Source organism: Anopheles maculipalpis, chromosome 2RL, assembly GCF_943734695.1.
Source record: "Anopheles maculipalpis chromosome 2RL, idAnoMacuDA_375_x, whole genome shotgun sequence".
In the NCBI taxonomy this organism is placed as follows: domain Eukaryota; kingdom Metazoa; phylum Arthropoda; class Insecta; order Diptera; family Culicidae; genus Anopheles; species Anopheles maculipalpis.
Window position 1 is genome coordinate 36,283,865 of NC_064871.1, and position 25,164 is coordinate 36,309,028.

At 42.6% G+C, this 25,164-nt stretch overlaps 7 protein-coding genes across 9 annotated transcripts in view; 4 read left to right on the top strand and 3 right to left on the bottom strand.

The window, feature by feature from the left end:
- LOC126557880 (uncharacterized) overlaps positions 1-25,164 on the bottom strand; it is a 237,827-nt gene that overhangs the window by 41,813 nt on the left and 170,850 nt on the right. The window lies entirely within an intron of this gene.
- LOC126557883 (something about silencing protein 10) lies at positions 58-1,523 on the top strand. The gene has a single exon (XM_050213792.1). It carries the CDS (start codon positions 66-68, stop codon positions 1,521-1,523), a length of 1,458 nt encoding a protein of 485 aa, XP_050069749.1. The 5' UTR covers positions 58-65.
- On the bottom strand, positions 1,866-5,115 carry LOC126557000 (squamous cell carcinoma antigen recognized by T-cells 3). Its single transcript, XM_050212616.1, has 6 exons — positions 4,967-5,115; positions 4,687-4,895; positions 4,270-4,611; positions 3,365-4,200; positions 2,066-3,278; positions 1,866-1,995 (listed from the first exon to the last, which is right to left on the bottom strand). Exons 1-6 carry the CDS (start codon positions 5,000-5,002, stop codon positions 1,866-1,868), a joined length of 2,766 nt encoding a protein of 921 aa, XP_050068573.1. The 5' UTR covers positions 5,003-5,115.
- On the top strand, positions 6,698-9,860 carry LOC126559820 (transcription initiation factor IIA subunit 1). The gene is made up of 7 exons (XM_050215993.1): positions 6,698-6,788; positions 7,603-7,794; positions 7,893-7,910; positions 7,999-8,533; positions 8,963-9,328; positions 9,398-9,657; positions 9,751-9,860. Exons 1-7 carry the CDS (start codon positions 6,765-6,767, stop codon positions 9,856-9,858), a joined length of 1,503 nt encoding a protein of 500 aa, XP_050071950.1. The 5' UTR covers positions 6,698-6,764; the 3' UTR covers positions 9,859-9,860.
- On the top strand, positions 12,665-15,941 carry LOC126557650 (presenilin homolog). 2 transcript variants are annotated; one of them, XM_050213501.1, is made up of 8 exons: positions 12,665-12,897; positions 13,044-13,309; positions 13,436-13,866; positions 13,951-14,049; positions 14,126-14,359; positions 15,335-15,526; positions 15,600-15,712; positions 15,785-15,941. In XM_050213501.1, exons 1-8 carry the CDS (start codon positions 12,748-12,750, stop codon positions 15,938-15,940), a joined length of 1,641 nt encoding a protein of 546 aa, XP_050069458.1. In that variant the 5' UTR covers positions 12,665-12,747; the 3' UTR covers position 15,941. The 2 variants fall into 2 exon arrangements, with proteins under 2 accessions (XP_050069458.1, XP_050069459.1); XM_050213502.1 differs by having other exon boundaries at positions 14,126-14,308.
- LOC126558852 (splicing factor U2af 38 kDa subunit) lies at positions 17,082-18,299 on the bottom strand. The gene is made up of 2 exons (XM_050214931.1): positions 18,138-18,299; positions 17,082-17,956 (listed from the first exon to the last, which is right to left on the bottom strand). Exons 1-2 carry the CDS (start codon positions 18,179-18,181, stop codon positions 17,236-17,238), a joined length of 765 nt encoding a protein of 254 aa, XP_050070888.1. The 5' UTR covers positions 18,182-18,299; the 3' UTR covers positions 17,082-17,235.
- The window catches only part of LOC126557244 (leishmanolysin-like peptidase), a 35,548-nt gene continuing 29,207 nt past the window's right edge, over positions 18,824-25,164 (top strand). Inside the window, exons 1-2 of one of the 2 annotated variants that reach the window (XM_050212950.1) lie at positions 18,824-19,085; positions 19,694-19,975. In XM_050212950.1, coding sequence (XP_050068907.1) covers positions 18,954-19,085; positions 19,694-19,975 — 414 coding nt within the window. In that variant the 5' untranslated portion in view covers positions 18,824-18,953. Of the gene's footprint in view, positions 19,086-19,659; positions 19,976-25,164 lie in introns of those variants that run through there. The other variant, XM_050212949.1, reaches the window with a different exon arrangement.

Genomic DNA, 25,164 nt, shown 5'->3' on the forward strand with positions numbered 1-25,164 from the left:
CACGTGTTTAGTAGCGGATTTTGTTGTGTTTTTTGTTAAATATTAAGCAAATATCTGGTGCAAAAATGCCAGATAAAATCAAATTCGGTGATGTAGGCAGCGACTACGAACCATCACCGTCGGAAGATGAATACAGCGAAGGAGAGAAAGAGTTGCTTAAAAATGTACGCCAACGTCGTCGCAACAATTACGACTCGGACGACGAAATGCAACGCCAAGCGGTGCTGGGATTCGACGACGAGGGTGACTATGATGAAGATGATGACGAGGAGGAGCCAGATTTTGACGAAATACGAAAGTTTGAACACGATAGCGATATCGACGATAAGGACGACGAGGACGATCTGCCCGATCGCTATGCCTGGGGTTCGAAATCTGGCGCGTACTATGGTACCGGTTACAAAGACCGGGACTACGATACGCTTACGGCACAGGAGGAAGAATTGGCCCGGCTGGAGGAAGAGGAGGCAATGGAAATGCAGAAACGGCTCATTAAAGGCATGACCGATGAAGATTTTGCGCTGGATGATTTTTGGTCGGAGGATGAGGAGCAAGCGGCGGATGAATTGGAACGGGCAGCGGGAATGCCGGAAAAGATGAAACAGAAGGACAAAAAGGCCGCATTCAGCAGCAAGGAAGAAATAGTGATCAAGGGAGATTTATCCGATCTGACTGACAGTCAGCGGTTGGAACTGTTTCGCAAAGAGTCGCCAGAGTTTCAGGGTTTGGTAAAAGAGTGTTCAGCAAAGCTGGCCGAATGTGCAAATGTACTGGAACCAGTTCTGCTGCTGCTTAAACAACATAACCAACTGTCGCATCCTCTCGGGAAGTTGCTAGCAAAACGATACGAGCTTCACATGCTTTACTGTAGTAATATCAGCTTTTACGTACTGCTTAAGTCACAACGGGTGGACATTCGTAATCATCCGCTGGTGAAACGTTTGCTACAGATGAAGCGATTGGTGCAAGAGATAGAGCAAAAATACGAGCAAACCGCTAAAGCGCAAGTAGAGGCTTTGCTGAAAGCACAGGCGGAAGGCATGCAAATAAGCTTCCACGATGAGTTCGATCGTGAACAGCGCAAAACTAAAAAGGGTCTTCGTCTGCGTGTTCTTGATGAGCTGGAACAAATGGACTCACAATCGGAGGATGAACAGAATGGTAAGGATGAGCAGGAGGAAAGCGAAGAATATGCTACGAAGCGCATGAAAATGGACACGGGCATTAACCATTCCGAGGAGGAGGAGGATGAAGAGGATGAGCAGCAAGAAGAACAAGTCGACATGGATGAGATGGATGGTGACGAAAAGCGTAAGATTACCTATCAGATGGCTAAAAATAAGGGTCTATCTGCACGCAAGCGTAAGGATCAGCGAAACATCCGTGTAAAGAATAAGCTGAAATTCCGCAAGGCCATGATCCGCCGAAAGGGCGCCATACGAACGGTACGCACCGAAACGAAACGATACACGGGCGAATCCAACATCAAACCGTTTGTTAAGAGAGGAATTAAGCTTAAGTAAGAGTTTGTGTTTCTGATCTTGGTGTTTGCAAGCAGTTTTATTTAAAAAAAAAAACGTAGCGTGTTTCATTCTGCAACACGTGTTACGGCGATGAAAATAGAAAAAAATCTACCATTACAAAAAAACACCCATTATGTAAACTGTTATTGAAGAGAATTATAATATGAAAGAATGGGAAGGACAATCAAGTGAGCGGAAATCGCTGAGCTATTTAACTCTGCACTCGTAGTACGAAATCAGTACAAGTATTTGAATGGGAGTAGAAAGAAGGGCCTGACGCATGGAGATGAAAATAATCGGAAGCGGTAAAGGAGTTTACCCGTGAAAATTATTACACTGTTGTTACTTCAGCAACAATTTCCGAAAATCATCATTCGATTTAGGTTTCTCGTCGAAACTGGACGATGCGGAAGCAGTACTCTTTTTCATGACGGCGGTTGGAATCATGGCCGATAACTTTTGTTTCACGTCCCTGAAAATGAGAAACAACTCGATTAAACAATCGTCTGTATCTTATTACACAAACACTCTCTTGCCCTTACCCCTTGCTCAGTTGCTTCTTTCCGGAACCGAGGCTAAAGCTTGCCCTTTCGCCACTGTCTGTCCCAGCAAGGTTCGTTTCCGTTGCGGTTGGATTTTTCTTCGGTGGCGGTGACGAAATGGCAACCGTAATCGTAAACCCATCGATCACGTGCTGATCCATCTTCAGCACCGCATTCTTGGCGGCCGTTTCCGTTTCATACTCCAAATAGGCTAGTCCCTTCGATTTGCCACTTCGGTAGCAAACGATGCGTATGTCCTTTATGCGCCCGAACGGTGCAAACAATTTCTCCAGCTCATCACGGCCCAAATTAAACGGCAACCCTTTTATAAACAGTTTGTTCGGTTCGAACGACGACGAATATTTGAACTGATGCTGACGGTTTGCCTTGTCGCGCGCTACATTCGAAATAAATACTGGCCTACCGTTAAGTGGGCGCCGATCGTAGCTGAGCGCTTGCGGTACCTGCTCACGGGTGGCCAGCTGCATATACCCGAAACCGCGACTTTTTCCCGAACTAGAAGCAACCAGCTCGATCGATTCGATCGTCAGCTCGGGAAAGATCTCTCTGATATCGGCTTCGGTCACTTCGAAGCTGAGATTGCTGACAAACACCTGCCGATTTTGGTCACCTTTGGCAATGTAATCAGTCGTACTATCGTCGTCCGTTACTGCTTTGGGATGTTTTGCTGGCTCAAGCTTACTTTCATGAGTTTTCGAACTGTTTGCTACAAGCGCTGGAATGGCAGGCGTTTTAAACTCTTCCTGCCGTTCGCCAGCCGTATCCGACGCTTGTTCATGGGTTCGTTTCATTTTCTTCTTTCCCGACGCATCAACTGCCGTTTCGTCCATAGAGGATGCATTCCGCTTTGCTGCAGTTAATGGTTTCGCTTCTTTGTTAATGCTAGCTCCGGCTCCAGCTGCTTCCGTGCGTTTTCCCTTTGCTGTGCGGTTGGATGGTCCATTCTTGGACAGTGTGTTGTAGTACTTCTCGATGGTAGCATTGCACAGCTCTTGGCAGCTGATTAACTGTTCCAACGAACCATTACACCGCTCGAAGCGTAGCCAAGCGGCAGCCAACGTTTCCGGATCATCCAAACCAGCGCAGGTGATGGATTTTCGGTACAACTTTCGCACTGCATCTGGACCTCGCTTCGCTTCCAACTCGATAAACTCAATCCACAGTCCAACGCGTGTTGAATTGTCGGCACTATCTGCAAAATGGACAATCAAAAGGTATGTATTTTAAACACTGTAAAAATTTAATACATAATAAATGAGCTCATAGTGCGATCCTTACCCATTACACTGTACCACAGGTCACGCCCTTTGCTCGGTTCTCCCAGCGCTTCATACTCCAACCGGCCCCAAAATTGCAGAATCTTGCATTGCGGATCGGCCAACACGCCCCATGTTCTTCCTAGCTGATTCCATGCCAGATCAAAGTTGGCACGCAATATGTCCCGCTCCTTTTCGCTGGCAAAATCCGTTACACGACGCAAATATGTCAAATACTCAAGCCACACCTTCACCGATGCTTCGGGCGTTTGTAGACCGGCCGACGCCACATCCTCCATTATCTTCAGGATGGTCATTTTGGAGGTAGGTTTTGCCTGCCGCTCAACTATACGCATCTTCTCTACGTACAGCTCAGCGCTCCACGTGCAATTGCGCAACGCTCGATTAACGAGATCGATTTCCGTCTGTCGAAAGACAGGCGAAGTAGGATTTTCTTCCGGATCGGGCGGACATCGATGAAGGTAGCGTACGTAATCGTGCCAAACTGTCCCATCCAGGCAACATTCGGTGACCATGCGCTCGTACAGAATTTGTACCTCGTCGTCGTCCAACACTGTTTGACAATCGGCAATATACTTACGGTATAGATCGGCCCTTTCCTGATGACAGTGTGCATCAAGCGCTGCCAGGGCCGTTTCGTGCGGAAGCATACGTTGAAGCGCTTCCTTCGCTTGCTTGTAACGTCGTTCAAATTTTTCCGCATCCAAATCCGTGATCACTTCTTTGTACTTCTCGCACAGCAGCTTGTACTCGATGTATGAATCTTCCATGTTGCGGAGCGGTATCTTCAACTCTTGCTCATAAATACGGGCCAGCCGATTAAAGCTGGCGGGAGAGCTGAAAACGAGCAGAAGCAGAAATAAATATAGATCTTCTTGCAAAACAATTGCGAATGCAAGGACTTACTCTCCATTTTTCGTTAACGTATCCTCACGATACGCCTCGAAAATGGATCTTCCCTTCACCGTGTGCAATCCGTAGGTAGGTATTAATGTTTTCCAAATGCGATCCGCAATATCCTTGCTGGTGGTCTTCATCGCCAGTTCAGCAAACTCTAACGCTACTTCGGCAGAATAGTAATCGTTCAGTGCGCGCTGGAAAAGCTTCTCGACCTGTTCCACCTGCTCGTCCGTTGTCGCAAGGGACGATTCAATCTTGAGCCACCGTAACCAAATTTCGGGTGACAAAGGATACATGGCCGAAAATATTTCTGCACTTTGTCGAATCTTTTCCAGATCATTCATTTGACTGAAAGGAAGGGATAAAAGAAACTCAGTTAATCAACACGCCCAGAACCGATCAAAGTCCCGTTTAAACACATACTGTGCAACTTCCAGCAGCTCCGCATAGTTATCGTAGTTGTACTTGTCTCCGGCAATTTTGGTAAGAATCTCGATGTACTCTTTAATGTGTTTCGATTCGATCGATTCATCGTTATCATCGTCGTCCGTGTCTTCATCCTCCGTGTTGGTGCCTTCGGATGAATCGTCATCTTCTGTGTCCGTTTTTTCGGCACTTTCATCATGCGCGTCCTGTGTACGGACAAATGCAAACCAGGTCAATATGGCAAAGCGAAACGGTGAAACAATACATGCACACTTACCAGTCTTGTTTCGTCTATAAATTCAACGTCCGACATGGTTGAAGCTTAATTGTAAGCAGTTTTGCGACACCAAAAACCGTCGTAGTTTACGAACTTTTGTTAGTTTGCTTGCGTTTTTTTAACCTTACAAAATGATCCACAACAATATTTGACATTTGGCATGTTAATTTGTGTTTACTGTGGGCATACACAGATTGCATTCTTAGGCTGCGTTACACGTCTCTTGTTTCTAAAAATTCGTATGGCGCGATTCATTGTTTACAGAAAAATACCATTCATCGATGGTTTTGGACAAATATGTTGTTAAATTTCAACCAATTTTAAAATGTGAAAATATGGAGTTTCATTCTTTTTGAAATCGATATATTTTGCAAACATGTTCGTTTAATTATGTCTTAAGCAGTCTTGCCCTCCGAAAAAAGCCGATTCGTATTATTCGTGCTGTTCTTTTGTCCGGCAGATAAAGCTGACACCACGGTTTACCGGATTTTTGCACCATTTCTTGTTCCCGAGATAGTGCGTGAGGTCGCGTATTTTGTCTGATACTGAAAATTTACTAAATTACGCACAAAGTCCGGTGGTGCATCATTGCATAGTGCGGAAAAGGTCCCAAGCTGCATGCTTCCGGTGTTAGCAGCAATGACGAATTCCGTACAACGTGCTTCTCAACAAAATTCGTAGCTCCCTCGCTCCCGTAGGGCGGCATCGCGGAAACGTCACAAGGAAATCAAAAGTATGTGTATAGAGCGGTCGCACAGTACCCTACAGTTGTAACATAATTCAAGCGCCGTACCGTACCAACGAAATCGTTGGTGTCCCCAATCAGACGAATTTATTCGGAACTAACGCCTTCATCCCTATTTCTTGTTCTCGAAGTGATTTGTTCTGAAGCATCTTAGACGTCCGGCGCGGAGGAGCGGTATGGCGAAAAGCCAACGAAGCAAAACATCAGTGGGCAAAGAAGAAGCACCGCTTTATTTGGTCGTCGGAACCGTATTTACTAAGCACAGAACCCTCAAGAACATCGAGGCGCAGTAACGAGAGTCTGGTGCGTCGGTCCCGTGATCGACTGTTTCATTTGTACGGTTCCTTCCTTTTTCGCCAGTGTGCGGCGTATTGGTGCCGTGTCATCAACATGCACCAGCGCTCCCTTTTTCATTTGCTTCGTCTCTCGCACCCTATTCAAGAATGACTCCGCTACAGCACACACATTCCGTCGATCAGATGACAGTTTTAATTTTTTTTTATTTTTCCTTCCTTTGGATAGGTTGCGATCGCTATGCAGAAGCTCCAGACACCACGGATTTGATCGTACATTGTGAAGAAGGACCACCCCACAGCACGGTGGACAGAAACCAGCATCGAACGACGAATCAAAGCTCATATTTTAACCCACTCTTGTGCGTGTTTGTTGTGTGTACTTTATGTAGCAAGGTGATACAAGTGAGAAAAAGTGTTCGTGTGTGAAATGACCCGTGCCAAGAAGGATTGCCAGTGAGGAATTCGGCAGCGGCGGCTTGTGTTTGTGCTATCACGATTCTTACAAACGGCACTTTCTTGTATCAACATTTGCGGTGTATGGTTTCTCCCGTTCGCCGTTCGTTCGTGTACTGTGACTGAGTTCTTCCTGTTCTGCGGTTTGGTCGCATTTGACTATCGGCGAATCTCTCGGCGGAAGTTATCACACCCAAAGATATATTAACGGTTTGTGCTTTACTTGAGGGTCAGGTGAGGGTGCTCGTGTGTCCGGGCAGTACGATATTACAAAGGTTGCTGTTGGTGAACGCAAATATTCAGGATGTCTCTCAGTCAAACGTCGGTGGTAAGTAACAATATGCACAGAAACATTTGGTGAAGCAACAAGTTGGAGTTTTTTTTTTAACTATTCGTTTCGCCTTTTAAGTATGATGTTGATATATCGGTAATGAAGAAGACAAACTACTCTCCGATACATTGTTTTATACTACACAAATGCTAATGTACACTTTACGGATGATAAGATGATAACAAGGTGACGCAGAGATACTGGTTTGTTGTTCCATATGGTGACAAGAAAAGATTGCCAGGGCAAACCAGCAAAGCAAACACAAAAAAAACAAATGCGAGAAAAGAGAATAAAAACGAGTTGCTAATAGCAACACTGGGAAGAAAAGAGAATACTGAAACATATGGTAGTGTGATATTTCATATTAACTGTATAATAATCATTTTTAAAAGTCACAAAACTTAAATTTGTCGACAAATTGACCTACATTCTTATGTACTGTTGTTCTGTATGTTTAATGTTAAAAATATATTTTTCCAAATTCTTCTGTGATAGGTTGAACCGGAGTTATTACTTTGTATTATAATAAGGGTTACCTTATGAGCCATGAAAAAGTAGAAAATTGTTGCCACTAACGCGTTTTGTGGGATTCCCCGATGGTGTTTGCCGATACAAAAGTTGCACAAACGCAAATATCTATCATCCAGATGAGCATCACTGTTGCTTTAGCGGGAAAACAAGATTATCCTGGTGACTGTTTTGTGTATGATAGAAAAAAAAAAATATTACAAATCTAAAAAAGTTTAATCCAATCAAAAACGTTATGCTTTGACTAACATGTTTATCTATTTTTATTTGGTGTCTCCTACAGCTCAAAGTATACACCACCGTCATTGACGATGTCATTGCCGGGGTGCGGGATGCCTTTCTAGATGAAGGTGTGGATGAGCAGGTGTTGCAAGAAATGAAGCAGGTATGGACCACCAAACTATTAGCCTGCAAAGCTATCGAGTCCACGCCCGAATCACAAGACCAACAGAACCCTTCTGCTGTATCGAACAAGGTAAGCTTTTGCTTTGGTGTTAAACGCTGAAACGAAACGGCAATAATATTATTTTTTTCATTCTCTGTGCTGTTGCCCCTTCCCAAATCGCAAATCAGTCGGCATCACACGCAAAAGTAAGCCAAAGCAAAAAAAAAAAACTTTTTATAGCTCTTGTTTTATTGAAATTTTTCAATTGAATTTATTTGAAATCATTTTTTACAGACGAATGGAACGAAGAAATCCAAAGCTGCAAGCGCAGCAGCTACCGCTGCTGCAGCATCAAATAATCAACAGGAAAATGGAAAGCCCAATAATAACACAAAGGCCAATCCGGAGTTGAAAAATGCGAACGTACCATCGTTAGTTCCTACTGGAAATGCACAGCCAACGTCCGCTGTAAATCAGAATAGTACTGGCAATACCACTTCCACCACCGTTACAAACACTACTACATCGACACCACAACAGCAGCAGCAACCACAGCAACAACAAAACTCTTCACCGGCTGCCGTTGTTTCTGCTCTCGATCCGGACAAGCAGGTCGCTATCCAGATAACGCTGCCAGCACAACCGAACGTGCCCAACAGTCAGCCGAGGGTGCTCACGATTCAGGTGCCCGCTTCGGCGTTGCAGGAAAATCAACTGCATCAAGTGTTGACCAGTCCGATCATTTCCTCCATCATGCCACTACCACCGCACATTGCATCAAACGTGTTGCAGCAGCATGTGAATAATTATTTGCAGAATCTTAATATAAGTAAGTAATACAACTGGTACCATAAAGCGTAATATGTTTTGGCAACTATCCTTCCAAATATTTGACAGATCAGGTGCCGGTTTGAAGATCGAATTTTGGGTTTGACAAATGAAAACATTTTTTTTTTTTCGTCGTTGGTGATTTTTTGAGCGGATATATCAAGGAAATGTTATTTTTATGTTAAAATTTTGAAATCGGAATACGGCATCTGTGTCCAAATGCCTTTTATGACAGATAAAATGCAAAATTAACGTACAGAATTATCTCCCGTGTGATAACCCTTTAAGATTAAACGACTTTGTTCACTTTGGTGATTTTGATTTGGAGCACGCACTTTTGAAAAAGAGGCAGAGGGAGTGTTTTTTAATTTAAATAGGTTTATAGCGATCGTGCAGCTAATATTTTATTTTCATTGTCCATATCTTTAAGATACCGTTCCGATACAAAAACAACTGGATGGTGCCTGTGACGAAAAGCTTTGGATGGGAGAAGGAGCAGAAGGAGAGGTTGCTGCCATACACTACAAACTTGTGGAACTACCGCCCAAGAATAGCTTGGATCGGTATCGGCTCGATCGGCAGCTGATAAATGCACTGGTAGCAGCTGGTGCAAAATCTACCATCACGATGGATGATAATGAACCGATTGCTTCTGGTAGCAGCAGTAGTAGAAGTAGTAGTGGCATTAACAGATCGCGGTCAAAGGTAAAGGTAAAGGCGATGGCTAGAACAGCTCGTCGTCGCCCTCTGAAAGCGATCCGCGAATCACGGGAACTGAACGGAGAGGATGGCGAAGGTATTATTTCATGTTAATTATAGTTTAAAAACAAAATTCCTGTACATCTATGTTGCATCTTGTTTGCAGTATCGTCCACTTCGTTCCATATCTGCAGCAGCCTTCAGCTAGATGGTGCTGTAGACACATCCGACGAAGAAGGAAGTGACATCAGTGACGACAACATTGTCGACGATGATGATGAAGACTTGGACAAAGAGGAGGAGGATGATTTGGAAGCGGAAGGTGGAGCGGAGGAGGAACCGCTCAATAGTGAAGACGACGTGACCGACGAAGACGCATCCGACTTGTTCGATACGGATAATGTCGTCGTTTGTCAGTATGATAAGGTAAGCGAAAAATCGCCCGGTTTATGCTTGCTTTTATTTATTGTGGCACATTGCATCCTCTACTCCTGATTTATTGTAAATTTCACATTTTAGATCACACGATCTCGCAACAAGTGGAAGTTTTATCTAAAGGATGGCATCATGCATATAGGTGGCAAAGATTATGTGTTTCAAAAATCGAACGGTGATGCAGAATGGTAAGCGCGCACCACACATTAACAATAAAGTGTAGTAAGGGAAAGAGGGGCGATATTGTGCCTAGCAGTTGAATCTATCCGGTCGGTAATCCTTCAAAGTGTAGGGAGTGTTGCTGAGTGGTAGATAGATAAGACAATGATGGGAAGGATAGGGGTTGTCGTTGCAATGCTGAGAATATCGTAGTGTATTGCCCAGCACCAGCAGTGTAGAGTAATCAACGAGTTTTTAGAATAGTTACCGAGTCAAAAACTCTGGTGGTGAGGTTTGTGCAGTATGATGATTGTTGAAATACTTTTTTTTAAACCTGAACTCTTGCTGAGTCAGCTATCCATCACGTCTATTAACGCTAATAAACCAAAATGAGGGGAAATTAAACATTCGACGATTTCAACACACGACATACAACCACAACTTCTTTAAAACGATTCACATCCATGCTGGACCAAGTTTGATCATTTTCTCGTTTGGAATCCGATATCAGCTCAAAAGATGGTACAAAGCAAGTTCTTCTTCTAGAGAATTTTTATCTTCTCGCATTTAATTATCCATGCATCGATATTGGAAACTGCAATACCATAAGAACCGAAATGCAGTTCGATGATTCTGTTCTTTGTTGATAGATTTCTTTTCTATCTACCAAATCTGAACTAAAGTGAAAACACGCAGAATGTGTGGCCAACTGTAGTCGATAATCAAAATAATAGCAAGAGTCCAATCTTCTTCTTGGCTCAACGAACTCTAAGGTCATGCTTGCCATCGAAATGGCTTTCTAGACTGCCAATACCACGTAGTTGGTTAGTCAGTCCTCACTACGGGAGGACCGTCCGGATGGGTTGTGAACCCCGGTCCTGCCGTTTGAAGACGGGCGACGCCTACACTACCGGGCCGCCCCAAAAGAGTCCAATATAAAAGTATTTGAAGAAGAAAGCCATTTCACCAGGTGTGATGTTTTCTCATGAAAAATCACTGTTCGTTAGAGAAACACTTCTACTCTTTGTCTTTACAATCTCGAGAGGATGCTATAGCTTGGTTGACTTGATTTTAATCAAAACATCAGAACTGCGTACCGAGAGACGCTCCAGTCCGGGCTCGACATCCGGTAATAAAACTATGCTATAGGAACACTTCGAGTCACATTAACTGCATGTGCGTTTGTTCTTCTGCAAACCAATAAGCTACCATCAAAGTGAAACTTCATATTTTTGTACCGTGAAATAAAATGGGTCTTATTCATATGGCTCATGTAACAATACAAACCAAGAAAAAAAACGTAACAGGACCTTCTAAAAACTTGCGCTAATGGCAATTTTTAAAAAAAAGTAAATAACAGAGTAGAAAGCGAAAACTTATTTTACAGCGTAATGTTTTTCATCAATCAAAGAAGAATTCAGGGCAGTTTTCATTTTGTTCATCGCCACTCTTTTAGAACCGCCTACCCCGTTAATGGGCGATTTTTATTTCCCCCCCGTTATAATGCCCGTTTGCACATCTTTTGTAGAGTTTTGTCTTTTCGACCCTTGTTTCTATTTCTCCTGCGCTGATGCACCAGGTGCAAATTTGTCCGATATAATAATAGAATTATGTTTAAGCAGACGGATGTAGAAGGACGTAGTGTACGTAAGGCTATTTGTAGATTTGTGGTGGAAATGCTTGTTTTTATTGTAATGGAATAAGATGACAAGTGTACGTAGTGCAAAATAAAAATGACAAAAAATAATTTCATTCAATTTTCATCTTGTTTTCCAAATTTTGTAGAAATGTGGTTTAACTTGATTCACTTAATGGAGAATTATAATAGAAAGAAATGTGTCTTAACGCTTAAAACGTATTTGATTGCTTATTTTAATAATGTAATACACGCCAGTTCGTTTTTGGACAGTCCTATGGTATAGGACTCGTCACGGCACCGGTCCTCATACGGGAGGATCGAAAATCAATTCCCATCTGGACCATCCCCCTCGTGGTGAGGACAGACTATCCTTCTACGTGTTATCAATAAGTGTTTTAAGGGCCAATAAAAAAAGAAGACGTTCATTTATTTCCAGACCTCCAGAAGTTGTACAAAATTTGATACATAGCCACGAAAAATTTGAAGATTAAAATTTCAGGTTCTCATGAGTTTTTATGATATTTTTTAGAACCTGGCGCATGCACAAGCTATCTACACGAGACAACGGAGAAAAATATGAAATCTGAGTTTAGAGTTTTTTTTTAACAGTTGTGCATCTATTTTTTAAATTTATTATTAAGTATAGCTATGAATCGATTTCAAACGTTTCCGATTTAAAATTTCCCCCAGCCCAGGGGCCGGGACCAGGGCAAGGTCAAACTCAAATCAGCTTGGATCACATTTTGAATAGTTGTTTTTCTTGTTATGTGTGATAGTGGCATTATGTTGTTACTTCAAAATGTGTAATTACTTATGACCAGAATAATAAATTACTCACAACTTTTTTTTATTTATTTTAGACGAACTTATTCGTTCACCGAATGTTTTTCTTCTCGTGAGCAATAGAAAATTAAACACCTCATCTAGGTCCAATTCCTCTACAATCAGTCAAATTGACTTCATTTGTCAGCAGCTGTCAATTTGACGCAAAATAGCGTTACCTCTTCTAAAGCCAACGCAAATGAAAAGCTTGTAAAATCACGGACTGTTTCGCAGTTAACCATGTTGGAAAGATCATTTGCCGTTTTGGTTCCAGCAGCTATATCGTAGATGAACGCAACAAAGTGTTACTTAAGTGAGGAATTACACAGCGGACTGTTCAAGCAGCAACAACCCACGTCCGCCGTAAGCTACGCTTTCATTCGCTTGATTGTTGTGTGGATGTGAACAAGCTGGCGGGTTCATAACAAACAAGGGACATTTTCTTCCGTCGCCACCCCACAATGGACGGTCATATCAACATCGATCATCATCATCATCACCATCAACCGAATGCTACGCCACAAGATGCGGGTGACGGGCGCGGCACGCGGAATCGCTGGCAAAAGATGCCCACAGACGCTACCAACAGCTCTCCACATCCGTCCTATGGGGTGAGCATAACCAATCCTCCAATTGTTTACACTGTTCCGTGCAGCCTGTATGAGTCATGTTTCCGAAGTAGTACAAGCGCCATACACGGAAAGGGTTCCCGATTGATAGCCATCTAATGCAGGTTTCCCTTTTTTTCACCCGCTAGACTACCGATTCCATCCCGCAGGTGACAATACGTGATACTAGCAGCCGTGGAAGAGCTGGCCCATCGGCTGGTGGTCCGCCGGGGAATTCCGCCCGTCAACGGCAACAGCAACAACAGGAGCAGGAACAAGCGTTGAACGAAGAAGAAGGACTGAAGTATGGTGCCCAGCATGTGATAAAACTATTCGTTCCGGTAACCCTGTGCATGATGGTCGTGGTGGCCACGATTAGTTCGATCAACTTTTATACTATTAAAGATGTGTATCTGTAAGTATGCTGGTTTACGAAGATATGTTTTTTTTATTCTCCGGATTGTGCCACAACTTTCTCTCTCTCTCTCTCTCTCTCTCTCTCTCTCTCTCTCTCTCTCTATGTCTCTCTCTTTTTACACAGCGTGTACACACCGTTTCACGAACTGACCGATGACACAGGCACCAAAATATGGAACGCATTAGCCAACTCGTTGATCCTGATGACGGTGATCGTAATCATGACCATCCTGCTGATCGTCCTGTACAAACACCGCTGCTACAAGGTCATCCACGGCTGGCTGATTCTATCGTCCCTGTTGCTACTGTTTCTGTTTAGTGGCCTTTACCTGTTTGAAATTTTGCGTGCATACAATGTGCCGATGGATTGGTTTACGGCGGGACTACTGGTTTGGAACTTTGGTGTGGTTGGCATGATTTCGATCCACTGGCAGGGTCCGTTGCGATTGCAGCAGGGATATTTAATCTTTGTGGCCGCGCTGATGGCGCTGGTATTTATCAAGTATCTTCCAGAATGGACAACGTGGGCTGTTCTAGCTGTGATATCAATTTGGGGTAAGCGTTTCCGTTTTAGTATGCATATTTTTATTTTCAATTTTTAAACTAATCGACAGTGTGTCGTATTGTGTATTTTCACAGATCTTATTGCCGTTCTTACCCCGAAGGGACCTTTGCGTATACTGGTTGAAACGGCACAGGAGCGAAACGAGCAGATCTTCCCTGCACTGATTTATTCATGTAAATACTCATGCTCTGTAAAACTTTCTTAAACGGAATGAGGAATTTTAGCTAACGTGTTTCTTTCTCTCTAAAGCAACTATCATGTACTCCTACCTCGGCACACATACGGACCCAGACGGGCCGGCACCTTTCTCCGGCGAACGGACTATTGGAACGGGCGGTGGTAGTGGTGGAGCAAGTCGGACGGTAGGAGGGTACGGAGCAGTGAACAACCATGCCACTCCGTCCACGGCGCAAACCGGAGCAACCGTAGAAGGTATGCCACTGGTTGCCATTCGCAATGATAGAACGCATGATTTACCAAGGGGTATATGAATTTACGATTTTTGTTTGCTATCCTTTATTTGTTGTGCTGCACTGGGCAAAATAAGAATAGCAACACCATGTTTTTTGACAATTTCTTCAACATTTATGAACCTATTCTGCTGTTTTTTTAAGTTTAGAAAGTTAGTTCCATCTATTTTGAACTTTTTTGAATCGCTGTGAGGAAATGTTTGCGGACTATTTACGTTTAAGTAGATAATTTTATGGAAAAGTGTGTGAAAAATAACAGCGTCATGATTTTTGATGGACAGATGCATAAATTACAACAAAAAGTTTAATTAAGCTGCATTTTCAAGACAATTTGAGTCAGGGTGCAGGGTATTCTTTCAAATGATCGCAATAAGGAGCTATTTTGTGGCCAATGCAGCCATTTCCCAGGGTAAACAATTCCATGAGTCCTCAGCACTTCGGCCAGTACGACGTTACAGCGTGTCAAACTTGATTTCGTCCGAAAAAAAGCCTGCATTATTGTTTAGTTTGATATTTGCTTTATCTCACAGCTTAAGATGCTACACAATCCGCTCATTGATACTTAATGAGCGATTAGTACAAGGTTTTTGCGATTAGATGTCAGTTGAATCAAACCTGAAGTGTTAGCAACGCTTAGCTATTTTCATTTCGCACCCTTTTTCCAAAATTTATCGGCTTAAATGCCAATGCTTCGTAGCAGTTTCGACGTAATGATTCAAAAAAATTCAAAATACATTGAACTAACATTCTAAACTAAAAAATGCCGAAACGGTTCATAAATTGCACGCAGATATTGCCAAAAAAAACAAGGCGGTGGTAATCTTAATTCGCTCAGTGTTACTTTCTTATGCTAAAAAACTAATGCTACTGCTCGCCTACTAACAAAAAAAAAAATCTGTCCCCAAGAGCCACCGCTTCAAGGAACGGTGTGAAATGGTATGTGGAATATACACATTAATAAGCCTCCGTTTCGGTTTCGTTTCATCAGATCAAACAGCTGGTTTTACGCCGGATTGGGCTGCAACGACTAACCAAAGAGTTACGCGGCGGCAAATTGAAGTTCAAGCCAATATCGCCAACAATCCGTCCCGGCCCGAGTATCGCACGGTCACCGCGGAGGCAAATCGTGGTGGATCCGATCCGCTACCGGGTGTTGCGATCTACGATCAGGCCGAAGAACGTAAGAATAGTTGATGTTGATGATGGTGGAAGGGATAATTTAATAACGATTTATCCTTTGCACCACCCTGCAGGAGGCATTAAACTTGGCCTAGGAGACTTTATCTTTTATTCCGTGCTGGTGGGCAAGGCGTCGAGCTACGGAGACTGGAACACGACGATTGCATGCTTTGTAGCAATTCTGGTGGTAAGTGTCAGAGATATTACATTTTTTCTCTTGTTACAAACATCTAACTGTGTACGTCTTTTACAAAAAAAGGGTCTTTGTCTAACGCTGCTGCTGTTGGCCATCTTTCGCAAAGCACTGCCGGCCCTGCCGATCTCTATATTCTTCGGACTTATCTTCTGCTTCGTGACCAGCGTTATAGTGAAACCTTTCACGGAAGCACTAACACTAGAGCAGGTGTTTATTTAGTTAAATTGTAGCGTCATTTATCCACGGAGAGACCGGCGGCTGGATGGATGTGGAACCAAAAGCAAATGCGTGTTCGATCCACGAGTCACGCGTTTTCCAGCATATCTCTAGCTCGTTTATTTATATCAGCAGCGTATTTTAATATGTATTTTGAGAAGGGAAAAAACTGCACTAACGCACGTCTAAACAACAGCTAAAAGGGGTGTTTGGTAACATAAAAAGTCGTCCCTGTGACCGATGGTTAGTAACGGTTCGGAATGGCAGACTTATTATGCGTTGCTTACATTTTATCATTGTGCAATTGTGTATTCCTTGCATCAGTACATACACGTAAGTGTTCGATTGATAGATAAATGTATCATCACCCGTTGTATCCGCTGAGTAAGTATGAGATAAATCCGGTGTGTTTTGTGTCCCAGCTAGAAGAGGAAAGCTACCTTTTGAATCGCTGTGCAAGTAAAGAATACTACTTTGCATTTCTTTATAATTCGAACTCGGTGTACTAATGTCGCTCTAAGTCGTCTAGTTAGTGTGTGCGTGTGTGTACTTCCCGGGTCAAATTTTGATCAGGCACTGGAACTGGAGCGACTAGACTGCATAAATGAAATTTGTACCATTTTAAAACGCGGAATCTAATATCGTTATGCTATTTCTTTTCTTTACATAATATACAATCCCTAAAACAATAATTATATTTTGATGTTGCCTTATCAATGACATTCTTTCACTATAATCAACGTTTTTTTGGCAGTTTGTATTGTTTTTCGTAAGTATTTCCATTTCCGGAACGTTTGGAAGGCTTTGAAACTCTACCGGTCCTCAAGTAGTTCGTAAATCTGTGCTAGGTTTTCTTCCTAAGGGCTAAATGGCTAGTGGCTTTAATCATGTAGCGTATGAAGAAAGCCGTTCGTAATCCACTCTGACATTTGACCTCTTCTTCGATTGAACACAATACTCATTAACTCATTCCCTTTTTTATGTTTTCATTTATTTGTGGCCCACTTTGTTTTAAATATTTTTCATTTCTTATTGTTATTTCAATGGTTTATATTTTATTAGACTATTGAAATCCAGATATATTCACCCATTTTATTCCTTCGTAAAGTATGCAAAAACTGAAGACGAGTCATCGATTCATCCTTTTTTCAGATGTAAATGTATTTAATGATTATTGATTACGATTACAAACATACAGCATTTTAAATCAATCCATACATCCTGTTCAAAAGTAATTAGGAATACGAAGAAAATTAAAAAAAACTCATTCTATCTTTACTCTCGCTTGCTTGACATATTCAGTATCGTCCTTTGCGACCATTGTCGTTACGATCGTTTTTTCTATCTCTGCTGCGAGATCGACGACGATCACGGGAACGATCACGACCACCACCAATACCGCCGCCGCCGCCACCACCACCACCACCACCTCCTCCACCGCCACCACCACCACGGCGAGGTGATCGAGACCGGGACCGGGAACGTCCACGTCGCCTGGAGTACAAATAGCGCCGTAGCTCGCGAGAAATTGGTTTCAGATGCATAAAGTTACAGAAACCCGAACGTGTACATTCACCCATCTCGTACTGTCTGCAGCACGCCTCACGGAAATCAGTAACCGGCGACAATTCCGAGTACACCGGCCGTCCACCGAACCAGCGATTGTTTAGATCCTTGGCCGCCCGCTCGGCGTCCTCCTCGCGGCGAAACTTTATATACACGTTACCCACCAAATGGTCGCCCAGATTATCGCACACGTTCATCTCCTCGATTTCACCGTATTTGTCTTCACACTCGACAAACACGTCCTCGAAGAAATTATCATAGTGCTCCTGCATCTCTTCATCCGACACGTTCGCTACCAGATGGCTACCGTCGGCCGATTTGGCCGAATTCTGCGGGTTTACGTACAGGTTCTGCAGTAGGCAGGTTTGCGAAAACGTTGGCTTGTTGTGGATGCGCGAGCATCGGTCTCCATGTCGGCAGGCACCGATTTTAAAGTAGAACGAGCAGTTGACCCTGCAAAGAAAGCATAATTATGCAGGTACTTTATCGAAAGCATATTGAACATCACCACGAACCCAACACTATCCCTAATGGCGGCAAAGAAACAACAAACTTCCCTCTTCAATCAAACACCGACAAGCGCCATACGGGGTGGGTGCTTTTGCCCGAAACTAAAGAAAACTACGCTACTTACTTGTCTTTTTCGGTACCGAAGATAGAGGCCAAGTATTCTGCCATCGTTTTGTGCTATCTTTGGCGGGTAAAAATACGTTCTACTATCGAAATATTGTTAAAAAGCGCACCAAACAAACCAAGCGAAGAAGATGCATGCAGGGTTGTCTTTTTCTTCTAAACTGAAAGATGGCGAATGTGACAGCTTGGAGTGCTGTCAAAAGGCGTTCCGAAAATCTGACCAGTTTTACAGAAATTCGTGCAGTTTGGCTATCAGTGCTCGAAAGCGCATCAAACAATTTTCTATTTTATTTGCATATAAATTAGATTAAACATTAGACACAAAATAATTCGTTTTAAAATATACGAAGTGATAAGATGATTTGCTTCCGATAATTTCAAAGGATCTTTAGAAACAGAATTAAACAGCTAACAATTGTGCAGTTATTTTTGTAGTAACCAAATGTTACGAACTATTACTGATTTATTTACAGAACCTTTTTTATCAACAATTTTCAGGGTCAAGACATTTTTGAAACAGTTATTTTATATTTTTAGTTCAAAAAAACCCCACTGACAGTCGATTCCTTTCCTCTAATATGAAATATGTTATTTGGGTGATGTTTTTCTTCATTTTTGACCGTTTCCACGCTTCGCAACAAGAGCGAAACAAAGAAAAGCCCTCAAGTACTGCGTGTGGTGGGGGTGCGTTCCCGTCTCGCTGTGTGTATGTGTATTTTTCGTTTCGCGAATTCGCATATCGATCGCGTATGATCGGCTGCCGTTATGGCCCTTCATCATCGGTACCGGCACCTCTGTTCGTCGTAAAGCTGCCCCCATGGGGAGAGGGAAACTCCGAACTAACCGACAGCATCCACCACCGCCGTTGTCGCTGCATCAACAACGCACGGGGGGATGCAGCTGGTACAGCATAGGCAACAGCACCAACAACACCACCGGTCTGTTAGCGGTAGTAGTACCCTCTTCGGCCTAGGTGAAATAAAAGTTGCCCCTTCGCTGGAAACCACTTTCAGTCCGTTTTATGCAATAGTGGCGTTCGGTGGTTGGAGCGCATGGGTCACGCCGCGTAGCAGAGCGTGAATCGAAAATCTTAATTTCCTGGTGGTGCGCTTCATCGATCCAGAAGAATCGGGAGTGTGTGGTTGTTATCCTTCATAGTGTTTCAGTTTTTCCTCCTCCCCCAAAAGTGGGCAAATGTCCTTCCACGGGAGGTATGAGTGTGCTGTGCTGGTGTGTTAGTGCTTATCCTGTGCGGTTGTTGTTCTGTGCCTGTGTGGCTGTGTAGCGAAAGTGAGAGTTTCGCTAAAATTGGGTCGAACGGAATAAAACCAAACGGAAGGTGGGAATTAAATTTTCCCTTTCGTTTTATGTTCTAGGCTCAATTAGCACGGCAAAATTAATGCAAAAAAAGTGTTCCATATCACAACAAGTGTGGATAAGCAGAAAAGATAATTGAGGAGAAAATTGGTAGCTTTGATTGTTGCTGTGTTCTCGCTTTCGGATCCTAACGACGGTGCTGCTGTATGCCCAACAAATGATAATCTTGTTTCGGTAAAGTTCGTTTCTCAGCACACTCAAATGTCACCTATGCCTCCGGTGCACGAGGATATGGAAATGCGGCAATGTAGTGAAATCAATAAACGCGAGCCTTGGAGGCGGAAAAGCGAAGCGGGCGCTAGTAGTGGCTGGCCGCACGGTCCTGCCATTTCAAGGCTCGAACGTATGGTTTCGTCGGTCGCGACGGTGGGTCTACTGTGGTTAACCATTGGCTGCACGCTTGCGGTCGCAAGCTCCGTGCACGATGGTCACTGCAAACATCAACATCCAAAGGCGCATGAGGTGAGTGTGACTACAGCCATAAGTATTCGTCCGAAGTTATAGTGGATGATTAGTAACGAAGGAATACTGAGAAATTTTTAGTAACGGCTCGTAACCCGAATCGGATCCGATAGATGTATAGAGGGGTAGTAAATGTATCATCGTCGCCGTGAGTCGTATTCATTACCGGATGTTGACAATAAACGTGATCATGATGCCAGTGTTAACTGGTAATTGTAGAGAAGCTAATAAACTATCTAGCGAGATGGTAAATGACTATAACCTGTAACAATGTAGCTCTTTCGGAGAATATCCCTAAATTATAGAAAAATTATAGAAAACAGGAAATTGATAAAACTTTGATATCTGTTGAACCTGAGTCAAAAACTACTTATTTTATTTTACAATAAATTTGTCTTTTGGTAGATTGTTTTGTTATTGTTTTCTTTAAATTACTACTTCGTCAAAGAAGATTTACATGATACTTCTAAAGCAGACATGCTGGATGTGGTTAGCCAAGCTTGTCAATGCAATCCACTAAGGAATAGCGAGGACATTGAAACTTAGTTTTTTTGAAGTGCAAAAAGCACATTTGAATTCTTTTTTTCGTGCGAAACAGGCCGAAAACAGAATGAAGTTTATATTGCTGTTCTGAAGCCAAAAGTAAATAAAGTAAAACGTTTTAAGCAATTAAAATTTACTCATATTGATATTGTCTCTAATAATCAAAAAGCAGTTTATCCCATTTGGTTTGAAAAGTTTAAATTTCAAATCAAATAGCAGGTGGATGGATAACTCTTAGTCTTAACCACGATAAAAGGATTTTTCTTAGATAAAAACTTTTTGTTTACTAAATTTCAATGTCTTCTAGAGCGAAGCAGTGCTTATAGCTACTATCTTTTCATTTTAAAAACAAAGTTTTCATCAGCTTTAAAATAGGCCTTACAGCGATAACATTCTTTTGTGGTCTGCGAATAGAAAATGTTTTTCCTCTTGTCTCGGCTTTCTTGTAGTTTAAATGAGGCGGCCCAGTGGTGTAGGAGACAGCGGCGCCGGTCTTCAAACGGCAGGACCGTGGTTCAAATCCCATCCGGGGACCGTCCGCCCGTAGTGAGGACTGACTATCCAACTACGTGGTATTGGCACGGGATATTTTCCTAGAAGAAGTATATCTTTTGAAGAGAATAAAACAAACTTCTACAACAGCATGTAGTGTCGTGTGTTTGACGATTGAACCAATGTTTTGTAGCCTTACTTCAGACTCTAAAACGTTAGACTGTTAAATTTAGGTGTATATTTAAGGACAAGAATCCCACAGCACATCTATCCCAGTTACCAGAAGGGAAATATGTTGGACTGCAACAGGGGTATTACGGTGTTGAATACCGCCTACAAAATATCCTCCCTAACCCTTCCGGATATGCTTGTCCCATTCGTTGAACGGATAGTTGGAAACTTTCGAAGAGGATTCCAATACGGAAAATCTACCACTGACCAGATCTTCACCATGCGGCAAATCTTGGAGAAGATGGCTAAATAGCAGTTGAACACGTACCATCTCTTCGTAGATTTCAAGGCCGCTTACGATAGCATAGTCAGGGTAAAACTTTATGAGGCCATGAGCTCTTTTGGAATCCCGGCCAAACTGATCAGGCTTGTTAGAATGACCATGACCAACGTCACATGCCAGGTGAAGGTGGATGGAAAACTCTCAGGGTCCTTTGCTACCTGCGTCAGGGAGATGAGTTTGCCTGTTTCCTATTCAACTTGGCGCTAGAGAGAGCCATCCGTGACTCGGAGGTGGAGACTCCGGGAACCATCTTCTATAAATCAACGAAGATCCAGGCATACGCTGGTGATATAGATATCATTGGTCTGCGACGAATTTGGCAACCATAGCCGGTCATTCTACACCCTGAGGAAACATCTCACCTCAAAAAATCTGTCGTGACGATCGAAGCTGGGACTGTATCGTACGTTTATAGTCCCAGTACTCACATACGCCTCTGAGACATGGACCCTATCCAAACCAGACGAAGCCCTCTTAGCCGCGTTCGAGAGGAAGACGCTCAAAAGGATTGTTGGCCAAGTATATGTGGAAGGATGAGGGAGGAGCCGCTACAACGACGAGCTGTACGAACTGTATGACGACCTCAGCGTCGTGCAGCGAATAAGGCTCCCCAGGACCGCAATGCGGTTGTAACGCCTGATAAGTAAGTAAGTAAGTTTAAGGACAAGAAGCTCATGAAAATTATGGTGTATATTGACGATACATCCATTAATAATATAAACATTACAGAATAGAGGCGATAAGTTCCTCTCACAGCTCGTTTATTGCTGCAACCAAATTCCACAATGTAGTAACTTGCTACGTGCCACGAGCCGAATGACTTGTACATACGTTGATCACTATGAAAATGATCAACATTACGCAGACAGAAAGCGATCGTGAGTAAGGTAAAACGGGGCTTAACTCGTTAAAAAGTACACACACTGCTGCTACTGCTAACTGCTGGTACTGCGACAAAGAGCAGTGACGAAAATTGTAATGAAAACGTTGATTAAATATGCGTTTTGTGCACCGATTTTTTGATGCCTTCATCATCCATCGCAATATTGCTCGGTACTGCACATTCACTCGTGCCGGACAACCTTACCGGTCAAAACCCGCACACACAGGCCATGGATTGCGATTCAAGCCGGCGCGTCGATCGGTAGTGTTTCGTTACAAACCGTTTGCGTGCCTCGACTAGTCAAATGTAGAGGGTTGCCTATTTTACTAGCGACTACCGACACCCGTCGATGCCTGAGCCGCAAGGTTCGTTGAGCCTTTTGCTCTCTTACAACATGCCTCTAAATGTCGCATCGAAATTCATGCTGTCTGACCATGCCTGACAACACATCGGTTGTGTGGTAGCCCTCGGCCTGGGGCCGGCGTGAGCGAGGTCTCACCCCACCCGGGGGACGTTGGACGTGTTCGATCGACCATCCATCCGATGGTGCTGGTGGTAGGTAAATTTTCACGATCACTATTTCCATCCACCACCGCTGCATACGTCTTTCCTGCTTTTGATTGATTTAGCCCCAGCAACATGGTTTACATGCCTTTGATTTGATTTTACCAAACGGCAACGTTTGGCGGCAAGTGTGGAAATTGTTTCACGTTCAAATTTCACACCATGATTCGGTGGATCATGCGAGCTAAATAAATGCATGCCTAGGAAAAAGATGATAGCAAATTGATCAATACTAATCGAATGTTGCGGGTTTATGGAAGCAGAAATAGTATGTCAGTTTGATAGAAATGTTAGATAAAATATGAAACGGCCCAATCGTTGCAGCTTGATGTTACTCCATCCACGTGTAAAAATAGACATATTGTGAGATGTTAGCTTGTGAAGCATAGCTATAATCGACTGCCAATAAATAATCAAAATATCAGAAAAATATACATGATTGAAGGAGCAATTTTATGTTAAGCTATCATTTTATTCTTTGATGATTTACAACATTTGTTTTGAAATGTATTTATAGTACCGGAAATGGAGATACGAAAAGCTTCACCTTGAAGAGGGGTTTTAAAACAATATGTTTTACAGGGTGTCGTTCCAAATAATGGAATAATAGAATCATTTAGGAATGTTTCAAGTAGATAGTGAAACCGCAAGACCGTTGTGGAGCTTTGCAATCATATAGTGGAATTTTGCTTTCCCTTAAGGAAGCAGTTAACAAGCAATTTTACACAAAAAAAATCTTCCCTAAAACCTGTTCAACTGTTCAACTGACAAACGAATGGACGATATTTTGTTAGTCGATAATATCTTTAACAGGGGAGCTCTAAAGAATTAGCAGAAATTCCACTATACAGGGTTTCGACCCATTTTCTGGAACTTATGGATCATTCAGTGGAATTTTTCAAATAGTTAGTAGCAAATATTACAAGCAGCTTGAGCAACTTTCTAATCATGTGGAGGAGGATTTAAGATCTTAAGGGATTTCAAAATAAAAATTTCAGGTTCTTATGAATGTTTTTGAACTTTTTATTGCTATGAAATCGCTTTTTAGTAGACGGGGTAATAGAGAAAAAGCTAAAATCATAATTTTGAGATTTATGAACAGTTTATTGTAGAGGCTCGCAGCCTCTACAATAAATTAGGGAAAAATTGCTATCATATAATGGAATTTCTGCAGAGTGTTTCTTTCTGTTCTGTTAAACCAGCATAATGGAAACAAAATCTTCCAAAAGCTTGTTTACATCAGCAGACCATATCAGACCATATTTGAGTGAGTTTAACGCAAAAATAGTAGAGCAAAAGTTGCTCTAATTACTGCTTCTTTTAACCATAACCTATTGTAAAATTCGACAGTCGCGTTCCAATTACCCCTCGGTGAATGCATAATTCCATTATGAGATTTCAAAGTTCCACAATGAGCTTGTGATAAAGGGTTTCCCCATGAAAGTATAAGTACGGTTAAAAAATTAGACAAAAAATAAAACCTGTTCTAGAAACTGAATGTTTATTTGATAAACAGTGTTTGCGGTGTGTTCTGAACTATTTCTCAAAAAAAAAAAAATGGAAAGATTCAATCGTATGCTAATGATCGCACTTTTGATCTGACGCCTCCCATCAGGTTCAGCACAGACTTGTCTCAAACGATTTTTGACACTTTCTTCCAGTTTTTTTTTAAACTGTCGATGCTCTCTGCAGCTTTAAAATGCTTTGCTCAAGTGTGCTTTGGTTAGCGCCCAAAAATAACTCAATCGGTTCATTTCTATCGGCACGTACCGTACCTCATGTTCTTCATACCATGCGGATCGTTTCTTTGGCATAGTGAACAGAGGCCAAATCCAACCAAAACTACTCTGGACCAGCGTGTTTTCGTGAGCAGCAAACGTCGATTTAAACGCTCCCGGGATGTAGCATACCTACCTCCTCATCGTCTCCGATCGTCACAAACGGTTCGGACATTACCCCGCATTCGCAAATGGCTTGCCACACCAACGCCTTAGTTCCGAATTTTTCAAGAAATATAGATTTGTAGGCTTCTTCGACATTCTGACTTTCAGGCACGGTGCAATATAGACTTCCCGGAAGATTTTTGTAGACAAAATTTACGTACGACTCATCGTCTATCACGACGATGCATGAAGACTGACGACACAGCAGCTTGCCGTACAGCTTCCGAGTCCGATATTGAACTTTTTTTAT